The sequence below is a fragment of the Mytilus galloprovincialis genome, chromosome 11, assembly GCF_965363235.1.
Source record: "Mytilus galloprovincialis chromosome 11, xbMytGall1.hap1.1, whole genome shotgun sequence".
Lineage (NCBI taxonomy): Eukaryota > Metazoa > Mollusca > Bivalvia > Mytilida > Mytilidae > Mytilus > Mytilus galloprovincialis.
Window position 1 is genome coordinate 77,769,001 of NC_134848.1, and position 17,552 is coordinate 77,786,552.

At 33.7% G+C, this 17,552-nt stretch overlaps 1 protein-coding gene across 2 annotated transcripts in view; it reads left to right on the top strand.

Annotated features, from left to right (window-relative positions):
• Positions 1-17,237, top strand: part of LOC143052841 (uncharacterized) — a 116,901-nt gene extending 99,664 nt beyond the window's left edge. The window contains exons 1-6 of one of the 2 annotated variants that reach the window (XM_076225946.1): positions 7,314-7,468; positions 9,452-11,886; positions 12,270-12,492; positions 12,949-13,129; positions 14,804-14,931; positions 16,184-17,237. In XM_076225946.1, the coding sequence (XP_076082061.1) occupies positions 9,454-11,886; positions 12,270-12,492; positions 12,949-13,129; positions 14,804-14,931; positions 16,184-16,458 (3,240 nt within the window). In that variant the 5' untranslated portion in view covers positions 7,314-7,468; positions 9,452-9,453 and the 3' untranslated portion in view covers positions 16,459-17,237. Of the gene's footprint in view, positions 1-7,313; positions 7,469-9,451; positions 11,887-12,269; positions 12,493-12,948; positions 13,130-14,803; positions 14,932-16,183 lie in introns of those variants that run through there. The other variant, XM_076225947.1, reaches the window with a different exon arrangement.
• Positions 17,238-17,552: the final 315 nt, after the last annotated feature.

A 17,552-nucleotide genomic window follows, 5' to 3' on the forward strand; every position in this document is an offset into this window, starting at 1 on the left:
CTTATTGTTTTGAAAATCATGTAAAATAATGTTCAAATCAAAACACAAGTAAAATTACCAGTAAATCGCAGAACATAACTCCAACATGATGTCAATTGCCAATTCCCAATTGGTCATGTTAACCTATTTGTAGATATTTCTATGCTATGTTTTGCTGTTTGCAGTATATCTGAATGTTTCATGATATTCAAGATAATTAACCAAAAAAACAAAAATCTAAATTTATTTCACACAGTGCCTGTATAATCCTGAAATGCCTTTAAATGTTTTTATGAAACATCCTTTAAAACAATTTGGCAAGGATAATCCTTTCCCCAACTAACCCGCCGGGTCTGCGGGGCATTCACCCAAATAAGTATGCTGAACGAAAAGGTAAAATAATAGCTAGTTTTGAAGTTGTGACCATTTTTACATTTTTCCCATAGACTTCTATAGAAAACCCTGTGTTCTGTTATTACCAATTGGGCCATTTTGGTTGTAGGGCAGGGTCATTGTATACATTTTTCAATCAAGATAGTACTCAAATAATAATTGTGGCTAAGTTTAATTATATTTTGCCAAGTAGAGGAGGAGATTTTTGTAAACAAATTTACGGAAAATAGAAAAAAAAATACTTTAAAGGGCAATAACTCCTTAAGGTATCCGGCCCATTATAAGTAACAAAACTCGCAAAATAATTTACATTTTTATCAAGGGTTGTAAGTAGGTAGTCTTACAAATCTTTCTATGAAATAAAAAATCCACAAAATATTTGAGGTTAACAACAGAGCTTGGTTTCAATGCCCCCTTTTTTGTCCTCAAATGTCTAAGTAGGGGTTTAAAAAGTATGTAATTTTAAGAAACCTATATAGTATAATTTTCTATATTTCGAAAGGAACCTTACAGTAAACCTTGTAAATTTTCATCCAAAGACATTGTAATTTGCTATTATTTGGTTTACCAGGGTCTCTAAGTTGGAAACCGTATGGAACTAGGTACAATTCCATACATCAGCCAGACTGAGCTTATAGATATCCCGACAAGCCCGTACTTCATTTCTCCTTTCACTGATTCGTTGGTTAGAAGAGGTGAACTAATATTACTGTGTGCAGAATTGTGAATTGTCGAAACGAACGACGGTCCATTCAACCAATCCTCTCACAGAGGACCAAATGCGAGACGTGTTGACTTTCCTACTTTCAACTAATCGTCCTATGACGGGCCAACAAATTTAACAAAAAGTTGCATCCACGTCGCACACATGATTTCCACAATCATCATTGTTTTCATCATCGTTGCACAGATGATTTCCACAATCATTATTGTGTTCAATCTCAATAGTCTCTTCATGGAGAAGAGACAAAGAGACGTAAATCGGCGTACTTTGTTTGGTAAAACGCCCTGGATTGTCTCAGCAGCCGATCGTCTCATCCATATTTGGTTACCTTAACTTCTATTTTCGGATTGACTCAGAATAAACAACTTTTAGAAAGAATGATTAAAATATACTTTAAGGAAGTCTTTTGATATTTTAGTAATCGTTTAAAAGTTACAATTATATTTTCGCTGACTTTTGACAAAAAAGAAGCATGTTTTTTGTTTTGTTTTTGTTTTTTCAGTGATGTTTTTTCAATATTGTTTTTCATGAAAGTTCATCCTGATTAGTTGGGTTTATAAGCATGCATTGAAAAGTAATTTCACCAAGGTATACCATACTCACGCTGGCAATTTTTGTATGAAACTCATTTATGTAAAAGAGGGACGAAAAATATCAGAGGGACAGACAAACTCATAAATCGAAAATTAACTGACAAAGCAATGGCTAAAAATGAAACAAACAGACAAACAATAGTACACATGACACAACATACAAAACTAAATAAGCAACACGAACCCCACCAAAAACTGGGGGTGATCTCAGGTGCTCCGGAAGTGTACGCAGATTCTGCTCCACATGTGGCACCCGTCGTGTTGCTTATGTTATTACAAATCCAGTAAATAGTCTAATTCGGTCGGTCACATTCGTGAAAAGGGAAAGGGTATTGTAGTAACGACATAAGGAACATATCCGATATCATCTGTGAAACGGTTATTCCATTACGGTTAACCAACTCGTGATGGCGTCCGTAAAATTACAAGTATATTGATGATAGATCCTAGGTATTTAATATGCAGAACAAATTGGAATAACACTGGGGCAGATCCAGCCATTTAAAAAAGGGGTCCCAACCTAGGATAAAGGGGAGGGATCCAATTAAAAGCCCCAAGGGACGAAAGATTGCAGAGGGGTAGTCAAACTCATAGATTGAAAATAAACTGACAACGACCATGGCTAAAAATACAAAGACAAACAGACAAATAATAGTACAGAATACAAAACATAGAAAACTACAGACTAAGCAACACAAACCCAACCAAAAACTGTTGGTGATCTCGGGTGCTCCGGAAGGGTAAGCAGATCCTGCTCCACATGTGGCATCCGTCGTGTTGCTTATGTTATTAGATCTTATTACAAACCCGGTAAAAAGTCTAATTCGGTGGGTCACAATCGTGAAAAGGGAAAGGTATTGTAGTTACGACATATATAATCAAGGATCATATCCGATATCATCTGTAAAACGGTTATTGCCTACCAACTCGTGATGGCGTCCGTAAAATTTACGAAGTGATGATTTCAACTTCACCATTTGGAACTCTTGGTTCAATAGCGTTCCTTGTGAGTAGCAATCCTCTCTTCGTAATAGATGAATGTTGTATTGTGACCTTGAACCTTACTGTCATGTCCTTTTAAGTGTATTGGTGGATAATTGTCTAATCGTCGATAATATTTAATCTCTTTATATTATAACAATTCAAATCAATGATTATAAAATGAAAGCAGGAACAATTCTCCAATGATGCTGGGAGAAATAAGTAATGTATCATCCCAAAGATTTTCGCAGAAGTGATCATGCTTATTTATAAATTTTTTCATGTCTTATTTTAACAATACATAATTAACCAGTACATACAGTTGAATGATTTGCAACGCTATAAATTATATTTGAAAAAAATATCACGTGGGTAAGCGTTATTTCCTCACACCATGTCAGGTAGACGAAAATGGAAATATGGTAATTTTGCATTTATTTTCATAGTGTGAAACCTCAATATATAATTATTAATGAATAAAGTGTTTACCTGACATGATGCAAATCCTAAAAAGTGCAATGGTATAGTTCAACACATGAAAAGTCACCATAACCAAGACTTATGAAGTCGCTATCGAGATCATCCTCCATATCGGTTTAGTTATTTTTTTAAATTAAATAGTCTAGTCAAAATAGATGAAAAATATGGCCAACCTCCAAAATAATGCAACAGAATTACTTTTGATATTTTTCATTTTTAAAAGGCTTTTTTTTTAACATACTGAAAGTCTACCAATCAATATACCTGGGTGGGAAGATGGATTTTTTGTGTGAAAAATAGCAAAATTTGTCAAAAATAGTAAAAAAAATGGGAAAAGCTTGTTAAATATTTATTTTGGATGATAATCACTTCAAATCAACAGTTTGTACAGTGTTTATGTAATGAAATTAAAAGAAAACATTAAATATTTATAAACTTGAAATTTTTGGTGAAAACATCAGATTTTTGTTGGAATTTGAGATTCCCAAAGCGTGAATTGATTAAAAAAAAAACGACAGGAAAAATAAAAAAAAATGCTAATAAGAGTTCATTTGATATTTTAAAAAAGACAAAAACCTTCATTCTTATCATTTCAAAACTTTACAGCAATTCTTAATTGGGTAAATGAATGAAGCAAAATCATCAAAAAATCATTAAAAACTGGGAAAACACCAATATAGAGTTTTAACTGTTTCTTAATCAAACCAAAGTAGAGAATGCTAATCTTGATATAGATATAATCAGATCAAACAAAATTCTTTGTAAAACTAATATGATTTTTGGAGAAAAAAAGCTAGCTTTTGCAACAAAATCGTCAAAAACTGAAAAAAATGATAAAATTCTTAGTTTTTCAGAAATGATCTTTATATTCTTTAAATGAAAAAGGGCAATGCTTTAATTCATATTATTTTAACCGACAAGAGATGTTAAGCGAAAATCAAAGATGTTGAATGTAGTATTTGCCTAAATTTTCTTTTACGCATTAAATGATTAGTTACAAAGGAAACAGACCAGATGCGTCACCAATTCGTGATTGTGAACTTGCAACTTTGTCGATGCAGTTTTTGCTTGAGATCACCCTGTAAATAAATTTCGTAAATTGTAAAAATGCTCGAGTGTAACGCATTTTCAAACTGCGAAATGTTGTCAGTTGATTTTCGATATATATGAGTTTGATTGTCCATTTGGTATCTTTCACCTTTTTTGCTATCATTAAGTCTGTCACATATTTTATTTTGAAGACGATCATATGTGTCAATATCGAGGAAATATGAAATAGAATGGGTTTTTTTCTTTCGATTATATCCGTATTCTAAATTTACTTTGAAATATTAGATATTAGCAATCATTGAAACGTGAAAAGTGAAATAACAGAAATACCGAAATTTAAAACGGAAAGTCCCTAATCAGATTACAAAAACAGAAGCTCAAGAGATTAAACCATTGGAAAACAGCTGTCATATTCCTGACGTGGTACACGCATTTCCTCATGTTGAAAATGGACGATTGAAGCTACTTTTAAAGCTAGCTAAACCTCTCACTTGTATGACTAGCTAAGCCTCTCACTTGTTTGACTAACTAAACCTCTCACTTGTACGACTAGTTAAACCTCTAACTTGTATGACTAGCTAAACCTCTCATTTGTATGACTAACTAAACCTCTCACTTGTATGACTAGCTAAACCCCTCACTTTTATGACAGTCGCATAGAATATATATCATTATATTGACAGCAACGTGAGTTATTGAGTGACAGAACATCATCAATTAATAAATTTGAAAGTGAAGATGAAGAATTTTGCAAGATGCTTTTCTATATGGATGCTGCTTAAATTTGGCAAAAACTGAAAAAAAGAAAGAGCTCTTTTTAGAAAATTCAACCTACGACTGCCTGTTTGTATATTTTTCATATAGTTACGACTAAAGGAAAAAAGAAAGCTCCAATTCAACAGTAGTAAATTCCTTCTTAATGAAGCTCTGTGCATTCCTGACCACATGTGATAAAAGTTCATATTATGATTGGTTTCCGATTAATTACAGAAAACGCACCCGAAATCAAAGCGCTGGGATCAGAAAAACAAATATGTAGTTTCTTTAAGTAATTCTGCCACTGATTTAGATTAAATTTATATTACTTTTAAACCTGATTTCAGTTTTTACTCTTCTTTTAAAGAAAGTTGTCCCAAAGTGAAGGACCTTGAGTATAGGCCAAGTCTGAAGGACATCTACCACTGTATATATCATCATTGTATGTATATTATCTATCGTCACGGATGCAGATCTTTTAAAGGAAACACTAAACCTCCATATGAATCAACATAACAATAACCTTATTGATCAGTACGGATGCACATCTGTTTACAGACATACATGTCATGCTTATCAAGAACTTGACAAAGCAACGGCTTATAGAAAAGATTTATACTTACTGATATTTTATACTAACTGGAACATTTTTATAAAACCCTCGGATATAATGTCTAACTTTAGAGTATTATAAAAATCTTTCTGTAAACATAAATCTTCAAGGAAAAAGGACGCTCCTTTACATAAACTAAGTTTTATGCTTCTAAGGGAACTAAATTGTTATCAATTTGAAGGAGCAAAATGAATTCAGGTCGTTATGTTTCTATTATAGTTTAAACTTTAAGCTAGACATAGTCGTTCAACGATCTTTAATCTTTTTTTTTTATATTGCGCTTTTCTATTCACGCTCTTTCTGGATAGTAAGCATCGTATGTTCTGATATTTTTGTTCACTCTTTGTGTCAAACACATGGAGTTGATGACAGACATCTGAATTTGATTTTTTTAGGTGTCTAAATACTACCAAAAAAGAACAACACGTGGAAATTTGATTGATTTGGTAACTGATAAGGTCACAGGGCATTTACAAGCATATAAAGTGTTTGCAACCACATACAAATTCATTTTTGCATCGAATCATTTCCAAACATTACAGTTATATTGGCAATTTTGATATTAAAAATCTAGATAGGACTGTTGCAAACACACTGCTGAAAGATCTCTATAACTGTGTTAAATTAGTTTCATTTTAGAATAAGTTTATTTCAATGCTCGATTAGTTTATCCGAATTGTATCTTATTTTACGGGCTTGGTTAACAACATGATCGTAAAAATTGCTTATTTACAATATTTGGGAAAGTGAAAACACATTTTTCTACGATGTATATACTCTCAACTACATGTCTGATTACACAGTTTTGGTTGATGGGTGCTACTATTGTCACATAAACTTAGTATATCTGTTTTGTATCTCCTGGTTTTTCGATGTGGCGGAGTTGTTTATCCAGGTTTAACCCATCACGTTCTTTATCAATGTCAGTACAAAGTCTGAAATACGACAATTTTTTTCCATTTAATCCTTTGATTGATAAAGTCGAGCGTTATGTCAGGTGTTATTGCTTTCCCCCTTTTTGAATCAACCATGTTAATTCTTCTTTATATCATATTTGTCAATTCAAATCTTGAGGGTTAAAGTCACTCAAATTCGTTCTACAAAAATAGATATAGGAAGATGTGGTATGAGTGCCGATGAGACAACTCTCCATCCAAGTAACAATCTATAAAAGTAAACCCTTATTTGTCAAGGTCCGGCCTTTAACACGGAGCCTTGGTTCACACCGATCAGCAAGCTATAAAGGGCCCCAAAAATTACTAGTGTAAATATATTCAAAATGTATGTAAGAGGCCATCTTATTGTTAAGATATCAATGTCAGCCGGTTTGACCATCAGCATTGTTTAAAGAGTGTATATCAGGCCTCACGGTCATAAAACTTTCGAACATGATTTTTGTACTCGGACTCGGAAATCAACCAATCAAATTGCTGGATTTCATGTTTCGAGCATGCTTTTTGTGCTCAGAGCACTGAGCAAAGTTTTATGCCTCCAAGGCCAGGACTTCCACAAACAATGAAAAACTAAATAGTATAAGATAAAAATATAAAGGAAATTAAAGTGATCACGACTAGTAAAGTACTGTAAACGACAATATACATTGATTAATTTACAAAAGTTGGAAAACCAAAACATGTTAAAAAAAAAATTATATATCGCCCGGAAAGATGATGTATCCCTTCAATATAAATGTTTTATCATAAAGGAAACAGACTTTCCGAGTCTAATGTTGCTTACGTTAACAAATATATATAGAGACATTTGCGGTTTCTTTTTAAAAACTAGAAGTTTAACTTAATCATTTGTTTCGGAGCCTGTATTTGTATAATTACATGGACGACAAATCCCAAACCACTTTTACCACTTATGTGGTAGATAGCGGATATTTTTAACTAAGAGGTGAGACATTAATTATTTATGTTCATGTTTATTGGTCTTTTTTCCAATTCATATGGTAATATGAAACCAGAATTTTATTATATTATCCTAACAACATACATTTGAATACAGTACGACACAATTTTAACAGTTTAAACGTAAGGAAATCACGATCGGGCACCAGATTTGAACGACTCATATATAAAACAAAATACATATCTTTCTTGTCGTAAACCAAAGTATAATGGAACAGAGATATTTATGAATAAATAAGCATCCATAGTATAATTACAAATGTAGAAACATACATAAGTTACCTAGGAGATTCTAGGCATGTTATAAAATTCTTATAAACTTGTATAGATTGTTGAGTTTAGACGAGTTGTTGCTATTCATTATACCTTGGAATTTTAAAATATTTGGTCTCTTACAAAATGATTGTTCCGTAGCAGTTTTCTATTGTTGTCTACTGCCGAGCACTTTAGAATATGATGGAACTCGTCGCCAATATCACTGGAATTGCAAAAAGTACAAATACGATTTTCTCTCTGAATATAATACCATCTACCAATTTCGATAAGACTTTTGTGTGTTCAAAGTTCTAAATCTACAAAAAGAAGCTATATTTTTGTCATCAAAAATATCAACGAAAATTCGAAATTTATACTATTTTTGAATAATTTATACTTTAGAGATTTTTAGATTTCAGTTTATCTTAATTTAACACTTTCATACAACCAGTTTTTACTTATAAAATATTTAGTGTTCCATATATTAAATAGTCCACAATTATCAAGCACATATTTTAAATTCTTACACCAATCTGTATTTCCATTAACACTACCAATAACAAGATTGTAAAGAATAATTGTATGAGGCAAACTTTATCAACGAATAAAAACGCTGAAAGAGAAAAGTCGACCTCTTTAACTGTCTCGTAATATATTTCCTTTAAACAAAAATAGTTATGTCTTCATGTTTAGCTTCTCATATCTTTTAACTGTAAAAACATGTTTTTTTAATAAATGAAATGGAATAACAAAATTATTTTCCACCCACAAACTTGAAAATTATTAAATTCAATTGTTGATTAATTTTGGTATTTAACTGGATACTCGAAAAAATAGACCAATACCCGTATTTCGAAAGCTTAAATTACAATAGCATAAACGAAACCGTGCACATTAAACAACTGTCATTTCTACAAAACTTTTGAATTTTTCAAAATACTAAGGCTTTTCTACCTCAGGAATAGATAACCTCAGCTTTGGCAAAACGTTTAGGAATTATAATCCTTAATTCTCTTCAACTTCGTACTTTATTTGGCCTTTTTAACAGTTATGGATTCGAGTGTCACTAATGGGTCTTTTGTAGACGAAACTCGCGTCTGGCGTAAATACCAAATTTAATCCTGTTATCTATAACGAGTTTTTTTTCTACACTTTCACGATATCTTCTTAATGGTTAATTAGGTTACCTCTTATATTCCATATGATTTATTAAATTTTAGATCTGGTACCTTTTGTTAGCTATTATTCGTGTGTTTCCCTGTCCTATATGTTCTCCCATTTATTTGTATTGCAGTCCTGTCATGTAATGTTGTCATTTTAATGCTATATTTAACATTGCAATAAAAGCTGTAGGTTTGGCATTCCACAAAACCAGTTTCAACCCACCATTGTTTTTCTTTAAAATGTCCTGTACCAAGTCAGGAAGATGGCCATTGTTATATTATAGTTTGTTTCTGTATTTTACATTTCAATGTTGTGTTTCTGTTGTGTCGTAGTTCTCCTCTTATATTTGATGTGTTTCCCTCCGTTTTAGTTTGTAACCCGGATTTGTTTTTTTCCTCAATCGATTTATGAATTTAGAACAGCGGTGTACTACTGTTGCCTTTATTAACCTTTGCTCCTTACTTATTGCCAGCATTACAACATTTTAGTCTGTTGAATTATTAAATTATGATGTTCATGATCTCATTCAAAAATCTCGTTAACTTTACAGAGATGACGGGACTATGGTTTATAGTGACAGTACTTGTCTTTGTTTTGAATCATGGAATGGCTACGCAGCCGATTATACAAAATTCTGATATGAGAGTATTTTGCTTGATGTTTGCTTTACCAGGACGAAAAAATGGTCCCGATATTAACGGCTTCAAGAATCTCTTCGATGCCCAACTCGAAAAAGTAGGCAAGAATATCTTCGGAAACATTCCACACAGTAAAAGAATGGAAGAGGCCGGAAAGATATGCACATTCATGGACAGTTCTTCCCCAAAATGCGCTTACCACAGGATAACAACCGTTGGAAACCATATGATTGATGATCTGAGAAGACTAGAAAGTAACATTGGGACCGGATTCAAAGATTCATGGTACATGTATACAGTGCTTCTGTCGACGTGGTACATGGACCGAGTCTTCCTAAATCTTAATTGTGGCCCAGTGGATGTCAACTCGCCACGTCCGACATCTCAGTGGGAGTATGTAGCTAAGTGGAGTAAGCAGTTACTCTCCCGGAGTAATTTCTGCACTTGGTCAAAACCGTTGGACAAAACAGTGGCACGAAATCTACGTCAAGAAGTGAAGAAGATTTGCGACTTTAGAGCTACAGAACCTATCTGTAGACTAGAACCGGTGCTGGACTTGGTAGATTCAATGACAAATATATGCAACATTGTTCCCCAAACAGAATGGCAAACTAGTTCATCAAACTTTAAGTTCTTTAAAAGTGCAGCGTATATCAATTTCTATAGTATGAGGGTTAAAATGCCGACACATATTATTAACCTGTATGACACCAGCACAACAGAGGAAGCTGTCAAAACAGGAATACTTAGCATCTTTTTTCAAATGTATGACGATTTTAAAGCCAATGACCTAACGCTAGCTGTCAAACTGTTAAAGATACTTCCCAAAAGTCAGTATTTACCGTGTGATTACAATGCACCATTTCCATCATTCAAATGGTTGATTTGCTCATGCGCTAAGGTATTTAACGAACTCCGTTTGTACCTTCAAACCTATGGGACCGGTAACGCTGATGTTTTACCTCGCAAATTTTTGGTTTCAGATATTGACTTTCGGGATTATATAAAGAATTTAAAAGTTACTCAAATAAAAGAGCTGGCAGAGAAGAATGCAGTCAGTTTACAAGTCGTTGCTACGGATATCAAGAATGATGTACAACACCGATTTCAACAACTTGGAGCATACTTTAAGAAAGTAGCCTCGTACCAGAAGGCCAAGCTAGATGCTGATGTTGGCTATCTTAAAGGTAGAATTGCAGACTATCAAAAACGATTTTTCAAATATGTAGATGAACTCAAGGTAAAGCTAAAAAAGTTACTAGTTATTTACATTGGTAGTGCCTTGGAAGATTTACTTCAAGCCGTTTTAAAGCTGGCTTTACGAATGGCAATGGCTGCAAATCCATTTAAATGGCTGACTGATAGTGGCAATTCAGATGATATTTTGGAGTCTGCAACAGAAATAGCGGATGCATCTAGACGTTTAACACATGCCATTGGAAGTGCAGTCAATTTCCATAAGCTTGTGGATTACAGCATTGAAATTGCAAAGAAACTGGCAAAAAATGAGAAGATGATCAAGAATGTTGGCAAGATAATGGATAATGCTGCGAAGATTGTAGAGTCGTCTGGAAATGGGTATGAAATAATGCAGTCCAATTTTTTGAGAGACTATACTGCCTATTCCCCCGAAGTTACAAAAGATGATCTAGCCAAATTAGGTTTGTATTGGGAAGAATTTATCAACGAAATATGCGAGGGCATTGCTTCCACAAGTAGTATAGCTGCAAATGCAATACGTGGAATTACTGGTGCAACTGGCAAGTGTCGTGAAGCGAAAATTACCGCTGCACAATTGGTAGCAACACAAGAGGAAGTTTATGACCTTCAGTTTGACCTCATGGAAACAATGGCAAATTTAATGCGAAGCCTTACTCAGATACAAAGCTCTAAACTTCTCGGCGCAGGTCCAAAGGCTCAGCATCCAAGTGGTTTATCCATTGACACTATTAAAACATTAGTAGCAGTTTCGTCGATGTCGTACAATATCTTACAGACAACTAACGTTCAAATGCTGTGTAACATTTTGGAATATAAGCAGGGACGAAAGCCACAGTTGTGTAACGGATTGGCTACAGATATAGACAAGTTATTAGCATCAAGAGACAGCGAATGTCACGCTGAATTAAAATTTATAACAGTTTCAACAAAAAGGACGAACAAAACTGGTGACTATTCTTGGTTAGACCTTTCTATGTTATTCCGTGGTAAAACTGTTCCCTTCCAAGTACCAAACGTAAACTGGTGGATGCAGCATGGTCAACTTTTACCATCACAAAGAAGTCATAGCTTTTATCTGGCTGGGTTTGAAATATATATGCCGATTGTTAGCGAAGACGCCCGTCCGGTAAATATTTTATTTGTTTTATAGTAAATTTAATAATTTGTTGTTTTATCAGTGTAAAAAACTGCAATCGAATAATTTCTGAAAACAATTTTTTTTTACTTCATTTATGTGTTATAACTTCCAATCGTCTTTTAAAAACTAGACTTTCAAATAGAGATTATTCATGGTATAAAAAATGTAAAACGTATTAAGCATAGAAGGAAAAATAGTATTTCTACTTCCTGTTTCACATTTTGACAGGATATTGTATGTCAGATGAATCCAAATGTCCAGTATTGTTTGAGAATAGTGTCTGAGATAATTTTAACTATTTAGAAAGGAATGTGTATCGTGGTTTGTTTTGACTATCTTTTCCTACTTTACTTAATTATTTTCTTCGTTAGGTACTTGTGCAAGTCACCCCAACGAACGTCGACAACAAATTGTTTCAAGATGCTAAGACAAACTACATCATATCACCGCTTAAACAGATGACTGACCGCCTCAAGATATCCTACACAGAAGGTCATGGTTCAAGTTGCCGGCAGCAAAGAATACCCAATCCATACCGAGTATGTGGCAGGAAGGAACGATCATCTTTTCCACAGATATGCCCTAATTCAATAAGTAATAATAATTTGTATTTGTAGTTTAATTTGCGGTTTGCAATTACTATACCGAGATATAGGATACACTCAGATCAGACAGCAACTTTATGTTTAGACTATTTTGGATCTTATTAAAAAAAACAATCTATCTATTCCTATAAAACGCCAGAACTTAAATACTCAAATTGGTTTATATTTGAAATTTGAAATTTTGCAATAAGATATATGCTTTCAAATTGTTTGAAGTGAACTCATCATTCCTCATTCTAATTATGTTACTACCGTATCGTCATCGATAAACACAATGCCAATATCATTAGATAAGTCAATGCCTGCATAACATCTGCATTTATTGCACGATTTACGATACGTTACATGAACCTTGTGCTCACCTTATGCATGTACAATGCACACTGGTATATTGATAGTTACTTATAGCTTAACCTTTTTATAAAAAAAAAAGTATTGTTTACAGGCGAGGTAGACAAAAGTATACTGCTACCGTCCATTTACTCAAAGTTTAATTTACGAGTGGAGGGATATGAACAACTTCATCTTGATGAACCAGTCACCGATGTTCCTCTGAAAATTGGCATCAAGTTCTGTTCAGTTGATCCATCTAGACCTCTGCAACGGCGGAAAAGAGAAATTCAAAGGTATGTATAATGCGAAATTCTTGTCTTCGCTGTTGCGGTAATCCAGAGACAGCCCATGCAGTTTCAGTTATTTATTTAACAAATCACTTAACATCAAGTTCGGAGGTGACTTTATGGCTTCTACAACATTTTGAAGTGTTTAGTAAATTATCTCGACCAGTCAAGTGGTTTCTACTTTAACATGAGTTCCGGGCAAGCCCGGATATTAAGGACTATTGTATAATTTGATGAAAATAGACACTACTAGTATTATACTACGTAAACAATTGGGATCATGTCACATACATGTTTAATCAATTCTTTTATTTTAAAAAACTTCGAAATAAACTAACAATGCATGGCAAAACAATAAAAGGACCAAAAGGCAAACAACAGTATACAAAACTCAACAAAGAAGACTGAGCAGCACGAACTAGTTGTCTAAGTATCTTACATTTACCTGGTTTCCATCTAAAATTCTCATTACGTACTACTAGTTTATTCTAAATTAAAATAAAATATTTTAACCGGCGTCTTCGGTCTTCCAGTTGTGTTGATTCGAGCCCTACAAGTGAGTCATTTGAAGAACAATTACGTGTCTCACGTACTTAATTATGAGCCTTTTATTAATGATAAGATTCGTATCCGTTCAGGTCTAATTTACTGTTCTGTTCATGTCATGATCTTTAACGCACTTTTAGTAAATTATCCGTTGATTCACTTAACCTATTAACAAATGCTTGGGTTTGACTATACTTGATGAAAGTAAATCCGAAACTAGATTTTGGCGCACGACATTAATCAAGTAGTCTTCTTTTTGTCCTCCGATGGCCGTGTTGACACTCAACGTCGCGTTCTGTAAACCTGTTTACAATTAGTTTCATGTATAGAACACTGGTTTCATATTAATTTTGTTCTCATCTTTACTTCGGGTTTTATTACATTCACACCAGTAATATACATGTACTATACATTGAATTGAATAAATGTCTCTGTAATTTTTGAAACAGCAGAACCAATTCATATTCTTTTTAGAAAAAGGGTGTGGGAGCCGGTATATAAAATGTTAACATTCCTTTCTTTTTGGTCAAATACGTTTGTTTCAGGAGGGAAGTGATAAAAATCGTCTGATTCCATTGAAAATTAAGGGCGGGGTTTCCTGTATGTTATACAATTCAGATTGTTTGGTTATTTTATTCAAGTTACCAAAGAAATGGGTTGTCCCACGAAGATGAACGATCGGTTCCTTTAGAAAAGCGTTCTAATGATTATAGAGTTTTTTAGATGTCACAATTACTTTTACTAAAGCAGCGTAAGAATAGAGAAAACAGGATTACGGACATGATTGAATGACTGATTGTCGGTTATTTAACGTCCAGTGGCAAGTATTTCATGCATATTCAGGACGAGAACAAATTTACAATATATACAATATGTAGGTCCTTTACTAGAGTCCGTCCGGTTCGAAGTTCGGTGAAATTTTGACTGGAAAAATAGAAAGGAACACAAGTTTTGCCTCGCAGAAGGCCACCTACGGGCCCGTCAAAGAATTGTTCCAAGGGTTCTTTACGTTACTCACCAATTACATATACCAATAACTTATAACTCTTTAAAATAACTTATATCTATAACTTATTACTCATTAATTACTCATACTTATAACTTTTTACTCACCAATGACGTATATACTTGCAGCGTACGCAGACACAGGTCAAGTGGAGATTTATGTTGTCCTCAGAACAAACAGTATTACTCAGAGATGACAAAACAATGTGAATCATGTCCTGTTGGATCACAGAGTTACTACAACGGCCTGTTTTGTGGTGAGTATAACAATGTGAATCATGTCCTGTTGGATCACAGAGTTACTACAACGGCCTGTTTTGTGGTGAGTATTACAATGTGAATCATGTCCTGTTGGATCACAGAGTAACTACAATGGCCTGTTTTGTGGTGAGTATTACAATGTGAATCATGTCCTGTTGGATCACTGGGTTACTACAACGGCCTGTTTTGTGGTTAGTATTACAATGTGAATCATGTCCTGTTGGATCACAGAGTAACTACAATGGCCTGTTTTGTGGTGAGTATTACAATGTGAATCATGTCCTGTTGGATCACAGAGTAACTACAATGGCCTGTTTTGTGGTGAGTATTACAATGTGAATCATGTCCTGTTGGATCACTGGGTTACTACAACGGCCTGTTTTGTGGTAAGTATTACAATGTGAATCATGTCCTGTTGGATCACAGAGTAACTACAATGGCCTGTTTTGTGGTAAGTATTACAATGTGAATCATGTCCTGTTGGATTAGAGTTACTACAATGGCCTGTTTTGTGGTGAGTATTACAATGTGAATCATGTCATGTTGGATCACTGAGATACTACAATGACCTGTTTTGTGGTGAGTATTACAATGTGAATCATGTCTTGTTTGATCACTGAGTTACTACAATGACCTGTTTTGTGGTGAGTATTACAATGTGAATCATGTCATGTTGGATCACTGAGTTACTACAATGACCTGTTTTGTGGGGAGTATAACAATGTGAATCATGTCCTGTTGGATCACAGAGTTACTACAACGGCATGTTTTGTGGAAAGTATTATTTCCTTTGTTCTTTGGTATTATGATATATCCTTATATTTTCTGTAGCATGTCTTCCGTGAAAACTAGGTGAAAGACACTAAAGGGACATTTTGGTTTTCTTTTCCTGTTTTGCTCTAAATATAACACGTTTGAAGTTCTTATGCAAATATGTCTAATGAACATCTGTAGAATTTTATTTGATAGTTTAAGCTCAATGGGCCACAAATGTGGTCTTCTCATATCTTCTTTGTATTAAAACCTTTTATGTCATGTTTGTCATTCCATCATTTTATTATGACATAGAACATGTTAACCTGTTTATCTTATTGTTGAAACTATAATAAACGAACTCTTTCCCTTCAAATATTTGTTTTATTGAAAAACCGTAAATGATCGACCAGAATTAAAAAAGATGGTCATAGTATTACACAATAGTTGTTTTACTCATGCTTACATGGAGTGAAATTATTTACTCTTTTTCAGGCAAACTCATCAACATACGTTTCTCTGGTAGCATTACTGAAAACTTCAGCTATGATAAGGCGGTCAATCTTTGCAAGCTGAATGGTTCCAATATTGCATCGACACAACTGTTCAATCAAGCGCGTCAACTAGGTCAGACGTCATGTGTTTGTGCCTGGATGGAAGGATCCCAGGTTGACTCGCTTACGTCAAGAAACAACTGTGTAAACAAAACGGCCTGTTCCACTTCGGGAAACATCAAATTCGTTCATTGCACAACCAGTTTTTCCCCTTAAATGTTCGCATGATTCCAGCATAGATTCAAGTCTTATTTATTACAAAATCTTCTACTTTCTTAATGAACTAGCTTAAAAGTATAGACGTTGACAAACATAATCAGTGCAATTCAGGAAAAAATTGTATTTTGATTTTCGTATCTGTTTTTAGTAGAAAAATCTTTAGGTAAAATTACTTCAAAGTTAATGTAATTCCTCTTAAACCTATTACTTATGAGTACATTTCCCTACGTAACTCTTAATTAATCATAATTGGGAAGAAATGAGACAAGTAATGTTTTCACAAAGGCAAAAATCAACAAATCATTAATGAAAGGAGATATTTTTCAACAAATCAACGATAACTTTATGTAATAATAACGATTTGTTAGTCAGTCACAAAACAATTAAGAAGCTTTTTGAAAAGTAAATTCTTTCATGCATTGCAAGCGTAGTTTATTATATGGTTTTAATGTGGAAAATAATTGGGTAAAACGTCGGTTAAAGAACTGAAAAAACTGTATCTAGATTATGTGGCATAGGAAATGCATACAGCTGAAACATTCAGACACCATACAATGATTTGGAAAAGTTACTCGCTTTGATGCATTGTAAATAGGTTAGCCATCTTCTATCCATTTTTAGACTGCACTGGTGTCTCATAATATTATTTTGAAATGTGTATATTTTACTTCTTTAAACAGAATATGTACAATATTAATCTACGCCTCGTGTATCAGATAGGATCCTTTGCTAGAACATTATTTATATTTCTGTAATAAAATATATATCTGCATAAATGTCTTATTTCCTTGTAAAGACTAGATTCATATGATACAAGTGACTCAACTATTTAAAACGTTGAATTGATGACGACTGTATAATAAGACATATACACGAATTATGAATTACTAACAGGGGTGCGTTCAATATCGTAGCGGCTACGTAGTTTTACGTAACTTTTACTTTTGAACGTTAGCTGGCCTAGCTGCTTTAAATATCACGTTAAATGTGTAGTAATAGTATCACACCACGTTAAATGTGTAGTAATAGTATCACACCACGTTAAATGTGTAGTAATAGTATCACACCACGTTAAATGTGTAGTAATAGTA